The 13,559-nt window shown below is 35.6% G+C and overlaps 1 protein-coding gene across 6 annotated transcripts in view; it reads right to left on the reverse strand.

Moving 5' to 3' along the window:
* Positions 1-13,559, reverse strand: part of ANKRD17 (ankyrin repeat domain 17) — a 158,680-nt gene that overhangs the window by 20,615 nt on the left and 124,506 nt on the right. For 5 of the 6 annotated variants that reach the window (XM_027597690.2, XM_027597685.2, XM_027597689.2 and 2 more), the window contains 3 exons: positions 13,395-13,490; positions 11,756-11,872; positions 911-1,082 (listed from right to left, as the gene is read on the reverse strand). In XM_027597690.2, the coding sequence (XP_027453491.2) occupies positions 911-1,082; positions 11,756-11,872; positions 13,395-13,490 (385 nt within the window). The remainder of the gene's footprint in view (positions 1-910; positions 1,083-11,755; positions 11,873-13,394; positions 13,491-13,559) is intronic. The other variant, XM_027597687.2, reaches the window with a different exon arrangement.

A 13,559-nucleotide genomic window follows, 5' to 3' on the forward strand; every position in this document is an offset into this window, starting at 1 on the left:
TGTTCATCATACTATTCCACAAACTTTTCTATAGTTTGGACATTTTCAAAATCACAAGGCTGGAGGAGAGGGAAATTACACAACAGAAACACACACACACACACACACACACACACACATTGCATATATATTTGGTGGTTTAAAAGCAATGGTTTCTCCTCACAATATCTTCACATCAATTGTTTGGTTAGAATCTAGTTAAAATAATTCCCTCATTTTGAGAAAAAATCTAAATATGGTTAGAATAACAAGTGATATTATGGAATTACTCTTAATTTTTTAGGTATTATAAAAGGTATTGTTATTACATAAGCACATGTCATTCCTAGGATACATGTTGAAGTTTTATAGGTGCAATGTCAGAATGTCTGCAACTTACTTTTAGACAGCTTAGAAATAATATACATATATATTTAGAGAGAAAAAGCAAATATGGTAAAATGTTTATTTTAAAAATCTAGGTGGAGGGTATTGAGGTATTCATTTTATCATTCTTTCAGCTTGTCTGTAGCTTTGAAATTCTTCAAAATAGGGGCGCCTGGGTGGCTCAGTCATTAAGTGTCTGCCTTTCGCTCACGTCATGATCCCAGGGTCCTGGGATCGAGCCTCACATCGGGCTCCCTGCTAGGCGGGAAGTGGGCTTCTCCCTCTCCCACTCTCCCTGCTTTTGTTCCTGCTCTCGCTGTGTCTCTCTCTGTCAAATAAATAAATAAAATCTTTAAAAAAAAAAAAAGAAATGCCTCAAAATAAAAAGCTAGGCAGAAGTCAATAAATGAAAATAGTGTCTAAGTACTTCAAGGGCTTAACTTAGAAATCTACATTTACCTTAAGTTATTGATATTTAAGGAAATATAATTTTGAATACAATGTATTACATGAATCAAATTAGATGGTAATTTAGAGAAAATACCTTCAACTTTATGTTTTTCTTTTTCTTGAGCAGCTTGGAGTTCAAAGTTCTCTTTATTTTTGGCTTCAATTTCCTCTAGTTTTCTTCTTTGTTCTTCCTTTTTCTTTCGTCTCTTTTCCTTTCTCTTTTCTCTTTTGGCAGCCAAAGCCAACCTCCGGCTTTCTTCTCTTAACTGTTAAAGGATTGATAAAACAGATTTACCTCGTAAAAAAAGTTTTCACATAATGTCATTTTATCATAAGGGAACTAGGAAACCATAAAATTCGAAGTCATCTAGTTCAATTTACTGTTTGATCAAGATCACAGTCAAATCACTGTAAAGAGTAAATAATGTTTTTAAATGTCAAGATCAAATTAATGATAAAAAACAATCTAATTTTAAAACGGAAGAATGATACATAGCTTCTTAATCATTGAATAAATGTAAATGAAAATAAGTTACTGTGTTTTGTTCATTAATTTTGTAAAATTAACAAAGATATATATCAACAGAAGATCGGGCAAATAAGTTCCTTCCTATACTGCTGTGGATATAAATATTTATATTTTAGGAAAGGTAATTCAAAAGCCTCCTATGAAAATTACAAACTGTTTATCCTTAAGAATTTATTCTATAAAATGACCACAGTGAAAAAATAATTTCCACTGCAAAACTGATTATAATGGCAAGTGGAAACAAGGTAAATCCATCAATGCCAAGGATAGGGGGAGTAAATTAACAACAGTATACATTCATAAAATACGAGGCAGCCATTAAAAGTGTTATATACTTGGTAATATACTCCCAAATTACATTGGTTAGAAGGAAAGAATACACACCGCAGACCAATGATCCCCCTTATTGGGAAAGGAACCCTTTATGCAGCTCTATTTGTAGAAATAGAGAAAAAAGGTGAAGAGGATACAAATCAAAGCTACTGACTAGAGTGGGGGATTGGAAGAAGGGTAGCAGAAAGATGGTGGCTTTCAATTTTACTTAATGTAAGTTGTTGATTGTTTCTATTTGTGAAAATTGTTACTCTCATAGTCAAAAAAAATTAAGAATAAGTTTAAAAGTATAACATCTCTTAAAAGTGATGTTAACTATTAAATTTTCCTCTTTGATTCATAAAGTAAGAAAATCATCTTCAAATGCTTTTATTTCCATGTCATCTATTAAATTTTCCTTTGATTCATAAAGTAAGAAAATCATCTTCAAATGCTTTCATTTCCATGTCCTCTAAAAGACGTTTTCAAACTAAGTACTCCCTGCCCATAATCGAGTGTTCTGTGTATTATGTGTGTGTGTATTTTAAATATATGCATCAAGACAATGACACTTGGTTTATGGAAAATGTCACAATATCCTAACTAATGAAAACAGAGCTCAAATATGGGCTCAAAGGACAAATCAGACTTTGTTTCATTTTTTAAGATTTTTTAAGTTTTTGCTTTTGCTAGATATTCCTGCCTTTTCAAATTATCCCTGTTAGATACCTGAAAGGTTTTGTCCAACTTGAAAGCTTTTACACCCTGGGGCAGTGCACCATAATTACATTCTTTTGGGTGAGAGAAAAATCTTTTGTTCCTGAAAAGGGGAATAACCAAAGAGAATCTGTAGAACACTGATACTTTCTCAGGCAGAGGGATTTCAGGAAAGAATACAAATGGGAAGTTAAAGATCTAAAAATTGTCTGCATGGTAGCCCTAGAAAGTTTTGCTAGTCCTCCAGAAGTAGACAAACTCCAGTCTGAAGACCAGTAAAAGAGCAGCTTTTCACCTTTCAGAAGGACTGAGAAGAAAACACTGGTGACCTTCAGTCCTTTACACAGGGAGAGGAGTAATATCTGACTGAAGTGTTTGAAAGAAGGAAGTAAGCGTATGCACTGGGCCTTGCTTAAATGGAGCTAGCTGCCTGCCCTCAGGAAACGTGCTTTCTACCTCTGAACTCCAGTGACGTTGTCCTGTCTGGATCTGACTTTGACGGAACGAACAGGTTAAGTGGAAGGAAAAGAGGAGTAGAAGTGGGGTGAAGGATATGCCAAGAAAAATATTTTCAAAGCAACTGTGGCCAAACAAAACATTTTATCTATATCATGTCTGTGGGGACAGAAACGCCTTAAGAAAGGTATACAGAGGATCAAAATAACAAGTGAAGTTTAAGACTTTTGGTTAAACCATGGGGTGCCTGGGTGGCTCAGTTGGTTAAGCGACTGCCTTCGGCTCAGGTCATGATCTCAGGGTCCTGGGATCGAGCCCCGCATCAGGCTCCCTGCTTGGCAGGAAGCCTGCTTCTCCCTTTCCCACTCCCCCTGCTTGTGTCCCCTCTCTCACTGTCTCTCTCTGTGTCAAATAAATAAATAAAATCTTAAAAAAAAAAAAAGACTTCTGGTTAAACCAGGATGGATTTTTAGATTTGCTGGATTTTTTTGTCTGGTGGTAGGAGGTCATTGTGACTGCTATCAAGGGGGGAAAGAACTAAAGAATAGAAAAACTTAAATCAAAAAGCAGACCCATTTGGCCTAGATGTGGGTGGGGGTGATAGGCTAAGGTAGGTCTTAGTTTGTAGGTGCAGCTGGGTCTTAGGCATGCAAGTACCCTCAGGCCTTGGAGAGTTCCATCAGTGGAGGCTGGTCCTTTGACAATAATAAGTTTGGATTATCAGACTCATAGTATATGAGTTCAGCCCTAAAGGCAAGGTATTTACTCTCTAAATCTTAAAGTTCTATGGCTAGTATTTGGGTAATCCCATAGATGTACTAACCCTTTCAACTCACTAAAAAGTGGAGCACAAATTCAGAGGTCCTAAGAAAACACTTTCTGAAGGACATATCTCAGACTATGGCTGTAAAAGAACCTACAAAGGCATGAAGGTCTCTAAAAAAAATAGGCAGAATTAGAAATATAGATACACATTAAGAAGCATCATAAGTTTGCAGGTGGTATATAAAACTAACAATCAGATGAGATCACCCAAGGGAAAAAGTTATTAACTATATGAATGTGTATTTATGTGTGTGTATTATATACGTAGGAGGGAGATATCCAAAGGAAGACCAAATGAGACTTTAGGAAGGCATAATCAGATAGAGGAAGACAATCAAGAGAAGATGGCTTCAGTGAGAAGAGTTTTATGAAGGAAAATGATCAACAATGGTAAGTTTCATTATCAGTAAGAACTGAAAAGAGGTAATAAAATTTGGCAGTTAAGATGCCATTGGTGATCCCTCTATAGTTAGTTCACTGGAGTAGTGGGGGAGTAGGTAAGTGATCCTGGGCTGAGGATTATAAATTTTAAAAGTAGAGTCAATAAGACATAGATTATTCTCTTAAAATATCTGGAAAAGGAAAGCAAAATACTAAGTTTGAGGTAAAGTCTCATTATAATAGTTACCTTGATTAAGTTGTAGGCAGAGGGTAGGAGTTAGTGAAACTGCAGACACTAAAGATAAAAGAATATGGGGGAGGTGGTAACTGATACAAGATCCCAAAGAGAACAGATGAAAGCAGAATAAACCATGAAGATTCAAGGAAGTCTGGAGGTACAGAAAACAGGGTTAGAAATTCAGTCTACATCCTCTATTTTTTCACAAGGTACAAACCTAGACCTCATTTCACTTACTGGGGAACTGCTATATGTTTCTGAGTATATATGGGGGAAGGTGGAGGCTTTGAAGAAAAGAGTCAAGTTGTAGAATAACCTCACTGTGGAAAAGGAAAAGGCCCTAACTCAACCAGTGATTTCTAATTGAGGTTTCAGGAAACAAAGTGATCTTTGAGAGTTAAGCTTTTTAAGATGAGAATTTTAGAATCTGGGGAGAGGCAGTCCAGACTAAAGAAATACCATCTGCAAATTTACATATATGAAAGTAAACGAGATAATGCAAGCAGGAGAAAACCATAATGAGTGATGAGCCTGGAGAAGTAGTAAGCTAGGAGGACCTGAATGTTTGGATTTTCCCATGCAGACAATGAAGAGAGACTGAAAGTTTTTGAGGAGGGTGTAAGGTAATCCCACCTGTGTATAAGAAAACTATGGGAACTGTGGAAAAGTTACATTGGAATGGAGAAGGATTAAAATGAAGACAAAAGGTGAAAGAGACAAAAATATTTGTTTATAATAGGGAGACCGTTAAGAAGCCCACTGCAATACTTCAGGTTAGGAATGGTAACTGAGAGGAGAGGATGGAGCAGAGGCTCATAGAGTGACTGCCAAAGCTCAGTTAAAGGTAATGATGATGATGACAATGATATTGTTTAATAATGTGGAGGGTTTAAATGTACCAGGCACTGGATTACTGCATGAATTCATTTGATGGATATAGAGAATGAAATGAGCAGCTGAAAGTGATAGCAAGATTTCATTACTGACTCATGAGTAGTGATACCAATAACAGAAAAAGAGGTCAGGGAGGATCAGGGGAAGGGAAGGGCAGGATCCAACAAAAATTAATTGGTAATTTGCTATGTACTAAACATGGTTCCAGTCTTGGAACTAATCAGTAGACTAGACAAAATATCCCTACCGTCATGAAGCTTATAAAACTTAACATTTAGTTGGGTGGGAGGGGAGGCACACAGATGACAAACATAATAAATACATTACATAGTTTTCAAAAAGGTGTTAAGTACAATATAAGATACTACAGAAGGGGAAGAGAAGTATGTATACAGGGATAGGTAAGGGGTTTTGATTTTACAGTGTTTTTTTTGTTTTTTTTTTGTTTTTTTTTTTTGAGAGAGAGTGAGGAGGTCGGGTGGGGGCAGAGGGAGAGGGAGACAGAATCTTAACCAGGCTCACCACCCAGCACCAAACCCAACACAGGGCCTGATCTTATGACCTGGAGATCATGACCTGAGCTAAAAATCAAGAGTTAGATGTTTAACTGACTGAGCCACCCAGGAGTCCAAAGGGGTTTTGATTTTAAATAGGGTGATCAGTGTAAGCCTCACGAAGGTAAGGTTTAAGTGAACATCTAAAAGATTTGAAGTATTTCAGGCAAAGAGGACAGCCAGTACATAAGCTGTACGTTCAAGGAGGCCATTGTGGCTGAGACTAGTAGAAAATGACTTCCTAAGAGTATCAGAAGTCTTGATCACCTAAGGCCTGCGTGTTTTAAAGACTTTATCTTTTACTCTGAGAGAAATAGCACGTAGGTTTGAGCAGAAGAGTGATACGATTTGATTTAAATAATTTAAGAGGATGGAGAACAGACTGCCGGGCACTGATGGAATCAGGGAGGTCAGTTAAATGACTACGGGGTAATACAGGTAAAAGACAGTATTAATGACTTGAACCAGGGTGAAAAGTGATTAAAAAAAAAACTAGGATTCTAGATATATCTAGGCTAGGATTCTAGATATAATTCTAAGGCAAAGGTAACAAGATTTTCCAACACAGTGGAGGATAAGAAGGAATCAACAATGACTTCAAGGCTTTTAGCATAAGCAATTACAAGACAGAGTTGTGGGTCTGGGGTAGGCAAAGATCAGGAGTTGACATTTGGACACAAGTACTGGTATCCAAATTGACAGGCTGAGTAGCTAGTTGGATATGAGACTGGAGTTTAGGGAAAAGGTCTGTGCTAAAGATATATATTTGGGATCAGCTGGTATATGCTTAAATTTAAGAAGCAGAATGAGATGACCAGTGCACGAAGATGATCATGTAAAGAGCTAAGGGGCTTGCCAACTAAGGGAGGAGAAAAGGAGGAAGTAGCAAAGGAGACACAGAAGGACCACCCAAGGACGTAGGAGAAAAGCCAAGAGTGTGTAGAGCAACGGAGGTCAAGTGAAAAGAGTACATCAGGTGTTATTGGGCTTAGTGAGATAAAGATAAAAAACTGAACACTGCATTTGGCTACATGAAAGTCACTGGGGACCATAAAAGCAGTTTCGTTGGGGTTGTGAGAGTAAAAGCCTGACAGAAGTAGATTCGAAAAGGATGAAGAATTTGGGGCACCTAGGTGGAACAGTTGGTTGGGTGTCCTACTCTTGGTTTCTGCTGAGGTCTTGATCTCAGACTTGTGGGATTGAGCCCCGTGTTGGGATCCACGCTCAGCATGGAATCTGCTTGGGATTCTCTCTCCCTCTCCTTGCCCCTTCCGCTTATGCTCTCTCTTTCTCAAATAAATAAATCTTAAAAAATAAAAAAGGATGAAGAATTGGAAATAGCTAAAATAGATGAGTTTGCTGTCACTGTTTAGCTGCAAAGGGGAGCAAAGGAATGGGCTTGTAGCTGAAAACTGGGAAGAGGGAGTTGGAGGAATCAAAAGGATTTTTAAGGCTGGAAACTAAGCTTGTATGATGATAAGAATGACCCAAGAGAAGAAGAAAAATGATATAGGACAAAGAAAAAAGAATTGCCACAACGTTTTTGAGTAAGGGAAACCAGATCTAGTTCACTAGATGGACTGGTTGCAAAAAGTTTACTTAGTAAATGGGAGGAAGAATATGGATAGAAATTCATGGGTGGGAAGATGGGGTGGGGAAAGTCTGACAGTTTACTTCTGATGCTTCAGTTTTCTCACTGACGTAGAATGCAAGGTCATTAACTGAGGGTGAAGGAGAGGATGTATTGGAAGTCAGAGGATAAAAGAAAAAGTAATAATGGTCTAGATGAGTGGGAGAATGAATTAAATTAGGGAAATACAGTATAACTACTAGGCAGCATTAAAGAATTTATTGTCACCCATTTAAAGTAAAATTCATCATCAGGGTTGAATTCTTTTTCCTACACATTTAGTTACTAGGATACAGGTAAGAATAAGAAGAAAGAAAAGAGTAAGGAACAGTGAAGAGTGGTAGGATAGATGAATCCTACAACATACTGGTAGGCAGTGTTGTCTGGATTGTTGGAGGGGGAATTCCAGAGGGAGTAAAGCTGAAAAGATGATCAGAGAATGAAATGTATAAAATTAAGATTGTGGACCACTTTGTCAAGCTCATTTCCTGGTATGACAATGAATTCGGGTACAGCAACCGGGTGGTGGACCTTATGGTCCACATGGCCTCCAAGGAGTAAGAGCCCCCTGGACCACCAGCCCCAGCGAGAGCAAGACGAAGAGAGAGGCCCTCAGCTGCTGGGGAGTCCCTGCCCCAACTTATCCCGCAAAACACTGAGAATCTCCAGACCTCCACCGTTTCCATCCCAGACCCCCTGAAGAAGGGGAGGGGATTGGGGAGCCCTACCTTGTCATGTACCATCAATAAAGTATACTGTACCCAGCCCCCCCCCCCCAAAAAAAAAGATTGTGGAATCGGCATATTTAAAAGCTTCAGGTGATGGCAAAAAAAACCAACTGAAAATATCTAATAGGAATATTTTAAAAATATACCCTATACAGCTCCCTAAAAGGTAATGCAAGTTTACAAAGAAAAAAGTAGGGAAAGAAACAATAAGTGATAAACTGGAGGGGTGAAACAAATATATCAAAAACGCAGACCAACAATATCCACTAAGGATACCAACAGCCATGAGTGTAACCTAGTCGTTAATACCCTAAGAGAACAAATAATTAACTGCAAGAGAATTCCACAGTTTGACCAGATAAAATGCTCCAAAGCAAGGATTCTTTCACATAATAAATGCTCAGTAAATAAATGTTTGCTGAACAAGCGTAAGGGAATCTGATAAATATAATGGGTAGTATTTTCAGCAGCAGTTTTTATAAACCTATTAACCCAAATTTTCAAATTAGAAAGGCTGATCAAATAAGCACTTTTATATAAGCAATAAATTACCTATACAGAACATTCAACTTAGACCAGACAAGACCAACTCCAATGATGTTCCTAATCAGATATGGTAGAGCCAGAATACTGTTTCAAAGGCAAAAAAAAAAGTGTATTTTCCCAGATATGTCATAAGTAAAAATAAGTGAACCAAATCCTATCAGATCTCAGTCTGATAATTTTTATTTTTTTAAAGATTTTATTTATTTGACATAGAGACACACAGCCAGAGAGGGAACACAAGCAGGGGGAGTGGGAGAGGTAGAAACGGGCTTCCCGATGAGCAGGGAGCCCAACACAGGGCTCGATCCCAGGACCCTGGGATCATGACCTGAGCTGAAGGCAGACGCTTAATGACTGAGCCACCCAGGTGCCCCTGGGTGATAATTTTTCAAATAGAAATACTGGTTTAGAGTTCAGGAGAGAAGAACCTCCTCTGTAATCTAGAATTTTACTTCTACACCACCCCTATTCAAAACTGTTTATAAAGTACCAGTGCATGCAAAAGAATCAATTTACATCTAATTAGTTTATGATTAAAAAGTATTTATCACTTTGAGTTTTAATATTGTGGAAAAATACGAAATGACATTTGAAAGAAGTTCCTCTTGACTTGCTTTAAATCTGAGGTTCTTGAAAGCATTAACATCAAGGTTAAGAAATATTGCAAAAAATTCAAGGAAATGACACGTGTTGCTGATAATAGTAGGAAAATATTCTAGAAGTATCAAATTTAAAATATATTGACTCAAGTGAAGAAACTTATTCTATGAAAATAAAAGCACCAAAATATAAGGAAATATGTATAAGGATTTTTATTGTAACATTATTTGTAGTGACAAAAAACGGGAAAAAAACTTACTATGGAGTATATTCTGCAGTTATTTAAAGCACTATCAACTGACAATATCCATCAATTACTGAGAGAGGGAAAAGCAAGTATTAGAGTAATGTGTTCACATGATTCTTTTTTTTAAAAAAGTGCACCATCTCCATATGTGTGAATATTCATTTGCTCAAGAAGTATCTATTGAGCGAGCGCCTAAGACATACGAGGCACCATTTTGTGGTACATGCATTGTAGTGGTGGAGTCAAATAAGATAACTAAATAAAATACAGTATTTAGAATGTTACACAGTGAAAACAGAGAAGGGAAGAAGAGTAGTAAGAGTGTTTGTCGAAGGGAGACTAAAAAAAGAGGCAAATGAAGGGACATTTAAGGCAGACGGCACAGAAAGAGCAAAAAGAGGATGGTGAGTATGGATGGAGCTAAGTGACCAAAGAAAGTAATAAAAAATATGTATACAGGATCTGGAAGGTGTAAGAAGTATCATGGTTGGGCAGATCACGTACATTCTTAAAAGGTAATTGTAGAGGTGTAGACTTCAGTTACCATACCAGGTTTTTAACTTTAGTTAAATGTTATAATGGTGACATATGTTTTTCTTTAGTTATCTTTGCATATTTCAGTTTAAACTGAACACATTGTAATAAAGAAAAAAACAAGTTGATTGAGAACAGATATTTTAAAAAAGATGTCTCCTATAAACTGCTTCCTGACTTTATATAATCTACAGGTATGCAATAAAATCCTAGATGTATTTACTGTAATGTATAAATATCAAGGCATGAAAAAATTAAAGATTTTATGTAAAAACAGATACGTATGTCTCACCTATAGAAAGGATGATTTCTAGATTTATAAAAATGCAAAAAGAAACTATCATGAAATAACTTAGAAACAGGAGAGTTTTAAGACGTAAAAATAGGAGAGTAATGCCAAAACAGGATATTACAATACTTTGGGAACAGAGAACCAAGAGGTAGGTTATGTTCAATTAAGAGTGGGAACCTGGGAATTTGGAATAAAAAAAACTGGGTTCAAACCCTACTATAGCTTAAGTTACTTAATTTACCACAGATTTAGTTTCTCCATCTGTAAGAGGAAGGTAATAATATTTTTTAGTGAGAAGACTAAAATAATACATATTTTATCATACAACTTGGCCTTATTATATTGCTTGGTATTTAGTAGGCATTAAATAAATATTAGATAAGACTGAATATGAAAATAGGTCAAGTAATTGTTATAATGATTATAAATATCTACCTCTCAATGTGCTCATATTCTTTTAAAATTCCAAATGGCCAAAAAGGCTAATTTGTTGGATCGGAATTTAAACCAGATCTTTTTAAATGAAGACTCTCCAATATTAAATATATTTTCTGAAAAATAACAGTGTATTTTCACATTTAAATTAGAATAAAATCTTTAAAATAATTCATTTTTTGTTTACATAAGTTGAAATTTATAGTTTAACAAAGTCAGCAAATACAGTAAAAAAGGGAACTGACTCAAGTCAGAAAGTTAAAATTATCACTGGATAGCTTTTATAAATTTAAACAGTACTTGTTAAGTTTTATAACAGTTAAAAAATTTTTATAGCATTTTTAACCTTTTTATAAAAGATGAAATATGGCAGAATATGTATTCCAACTCTTTTCCTGCTGTGATTACTATTTGTATTACATTCTAGAATATAGAGTCATTGATAGGAAGGGGGAGAAAGAAGGAGCTATAGGATTGTCAAAACTAAATGTTGTTTATAGTATTTTGCTCCCTATGGAAATAGATGGGAATGATGCTGTTCTACCTGAAAGAGAAAAGTATAAGACAAATCATCCATTTAAAAAATGTACTCATTAAACATTCCACCAAGTGGTTGTAATTCACTGGTTGGTTATGTGATGGTAATGCATTCGGTACGTCTGATAAATCTGTTGGCAATAAATTACAAGGTCTAGGATCAATGAAAGATCAATTTGGATGGGGATTAAGAGATCATTCGTTGAGATAAGACTAAACTTGATTATTGAGATTAGGTTTTCTGACTTCCAGATCAATGCAATTCCTATGATAAAATTTTGTTAATCTGATTACAAAGAAAGTTATTTTAATGATATTTAAAATAGTCATTAATTCTCTCTACCTGAGCCAAACTTGGGAGGAAAAAACATGTGCATTGGTTAAAGCAAAAACAAAATGAAATAAAACCAAAAAACAATAGATTACAATTAGGGGGAAGGCAAAAGAGGAAAAGGAACTTTTTATATGTAAAGGTTATCATTACCTTTTCCAAGTCTAACTCCTCTAATAAAATGCTGGCATTTTTGTTTGCTTCAGCAGCCTGTCTATCTTTGGCTTGTACTATTGATTCCATACAAAGATGACACTTCTTCAGCATCTCCTAAAATAAAAAATTAAGATGTTTGCAGCCTCAAAAAACAATTCACATTTAGAGAGATTCCTGAAAACACGATGATAATTAAGGTACTTGAATGAACATAAGCAATAAAAATTAGTGGTAGGGCAAAAAAGGGTACAATTATAATATGAATGGTGTATATTTTTTAAGTTTATTTCTTTATAATCTCTACATCCAACATGGGGCTCTAACTCATGATTCTGAGATCAAGAGTCTCATGCTCTACTGACTGAGCCAGCCAGGCATCCTGGTATATGTTTTTTAAAATACACAAGCAAAGAGCCTCTACTGTCCTTCAAAATATATCCATTTGACTGGTACTTTGGAAACTAAAATTATTTACTCCTAACATTTCAATGGAAGAAATCATAGAGCAAACAGAGCTGCAATAATTTATGCCAGCTGGTTAACGGGCTAAAGGAAAAGGTCAATGTCAACAAAAAAATGGGTTTAAAAAATGTTAAAGTACTTAATTGGCAGGAATTGTTCTCAAAGATTTAAGCTTTGTTGCTACAACTTCATGTGCAAGAATCGCACTTAAAGAAATCATAGACATGGGTACTCACATACTTTTCTCAGTGATTTCATTCTTAGAACACACTACTTAACAGGAAAGGGCTATTTCCCTATTGAGACTAACGCCTTATTTTTTATCTCCCACATCTCCAAAAAAAAAAACAAAACAGGAATGTTAATTATCACAGAGGACTGTAGAGGCAGGGAAGACAGTGAATTAGCTGTGTTAAATAAAATCCATGAAAAAAAGAGTGCTCACTATTATGTAGTAGAAAGACATTTTTGAATTCATTGACCTCTTTGCATTTTCAGAGGCATGTCTTAGCATTTTATTCAAACCTAAGTATAAACCCCAAGTCAAAACATCACCAGGGGAATATCCCAATTAGATGTCTAATAGGATTTATTTAACCTTCTTTACTTTTCCTGCAAAAATTCTGGCCAATTCATTCTTAAGCTGACAATTACTCCAATACTGAAGACATTAAAGTTTTCTTGCCCATCACTGTAAATAGAACTATGCTCAGTTTTGTTTAGGTATTTTAAAAAAAAAACCTACTGGGCTTGTTCCTCTCAGAAAAGGTTATCAGTTTGGATAAACATATATATATATAAATTATAACACTGATGAATAATAACAATATTTGCTTTAGATTGTTTAGTGTTTACATAAAAATTTAATTAGTTCAAGTACTATTTAAAAAATAAAATTCTATTACAGAGAATGTTTTATTGCTTTTTTAGGTAAGTAAATAATCTCAAGCATCTATGAAATAGAATAGTTCATCTCCAAATACTAGATAAATGAAAACTGCTGTATACACACATTATTGCTTAGACTAAGGCTTTTTTTTTAGTGCGAGACACACACATATATGTATATATGTGTATGTATATGAGTGTGTGTGTGTGTGTGTGTGTGTGTGTGTGTATAACCAAATGGGATCCCTAGCTCATATAGTGGGATGAGTTTAATCAGTATTATTACCTTATCAGTGATGGTTGCTATGTATCTCATACATTCAGAATCTGATGGAAACTGATTGACTTCTTTGACTAAGTAGCGCACCACCTTCACATGACCCTAAAAAATAGATACCAATGTCAGATTGAAAACAGATTCTAACAGGATTCAGTATATCTACAGTCTGTC

The sequence above is a fragment of the Zalophus californianus genome, chromosome 2 (assembly GCF_009762305.2).
Source record: "Zalophus californianus isolate mZalCal1 chromosome 2, mZalCal1.pri.v2, whole genome shotgun sequence".
Lineage (NCBI taxonomy): Eukaryota > Metazoa > Chordata > Mammalia > Carnivora > Otariidae > Zalophus > Zalophus californianus.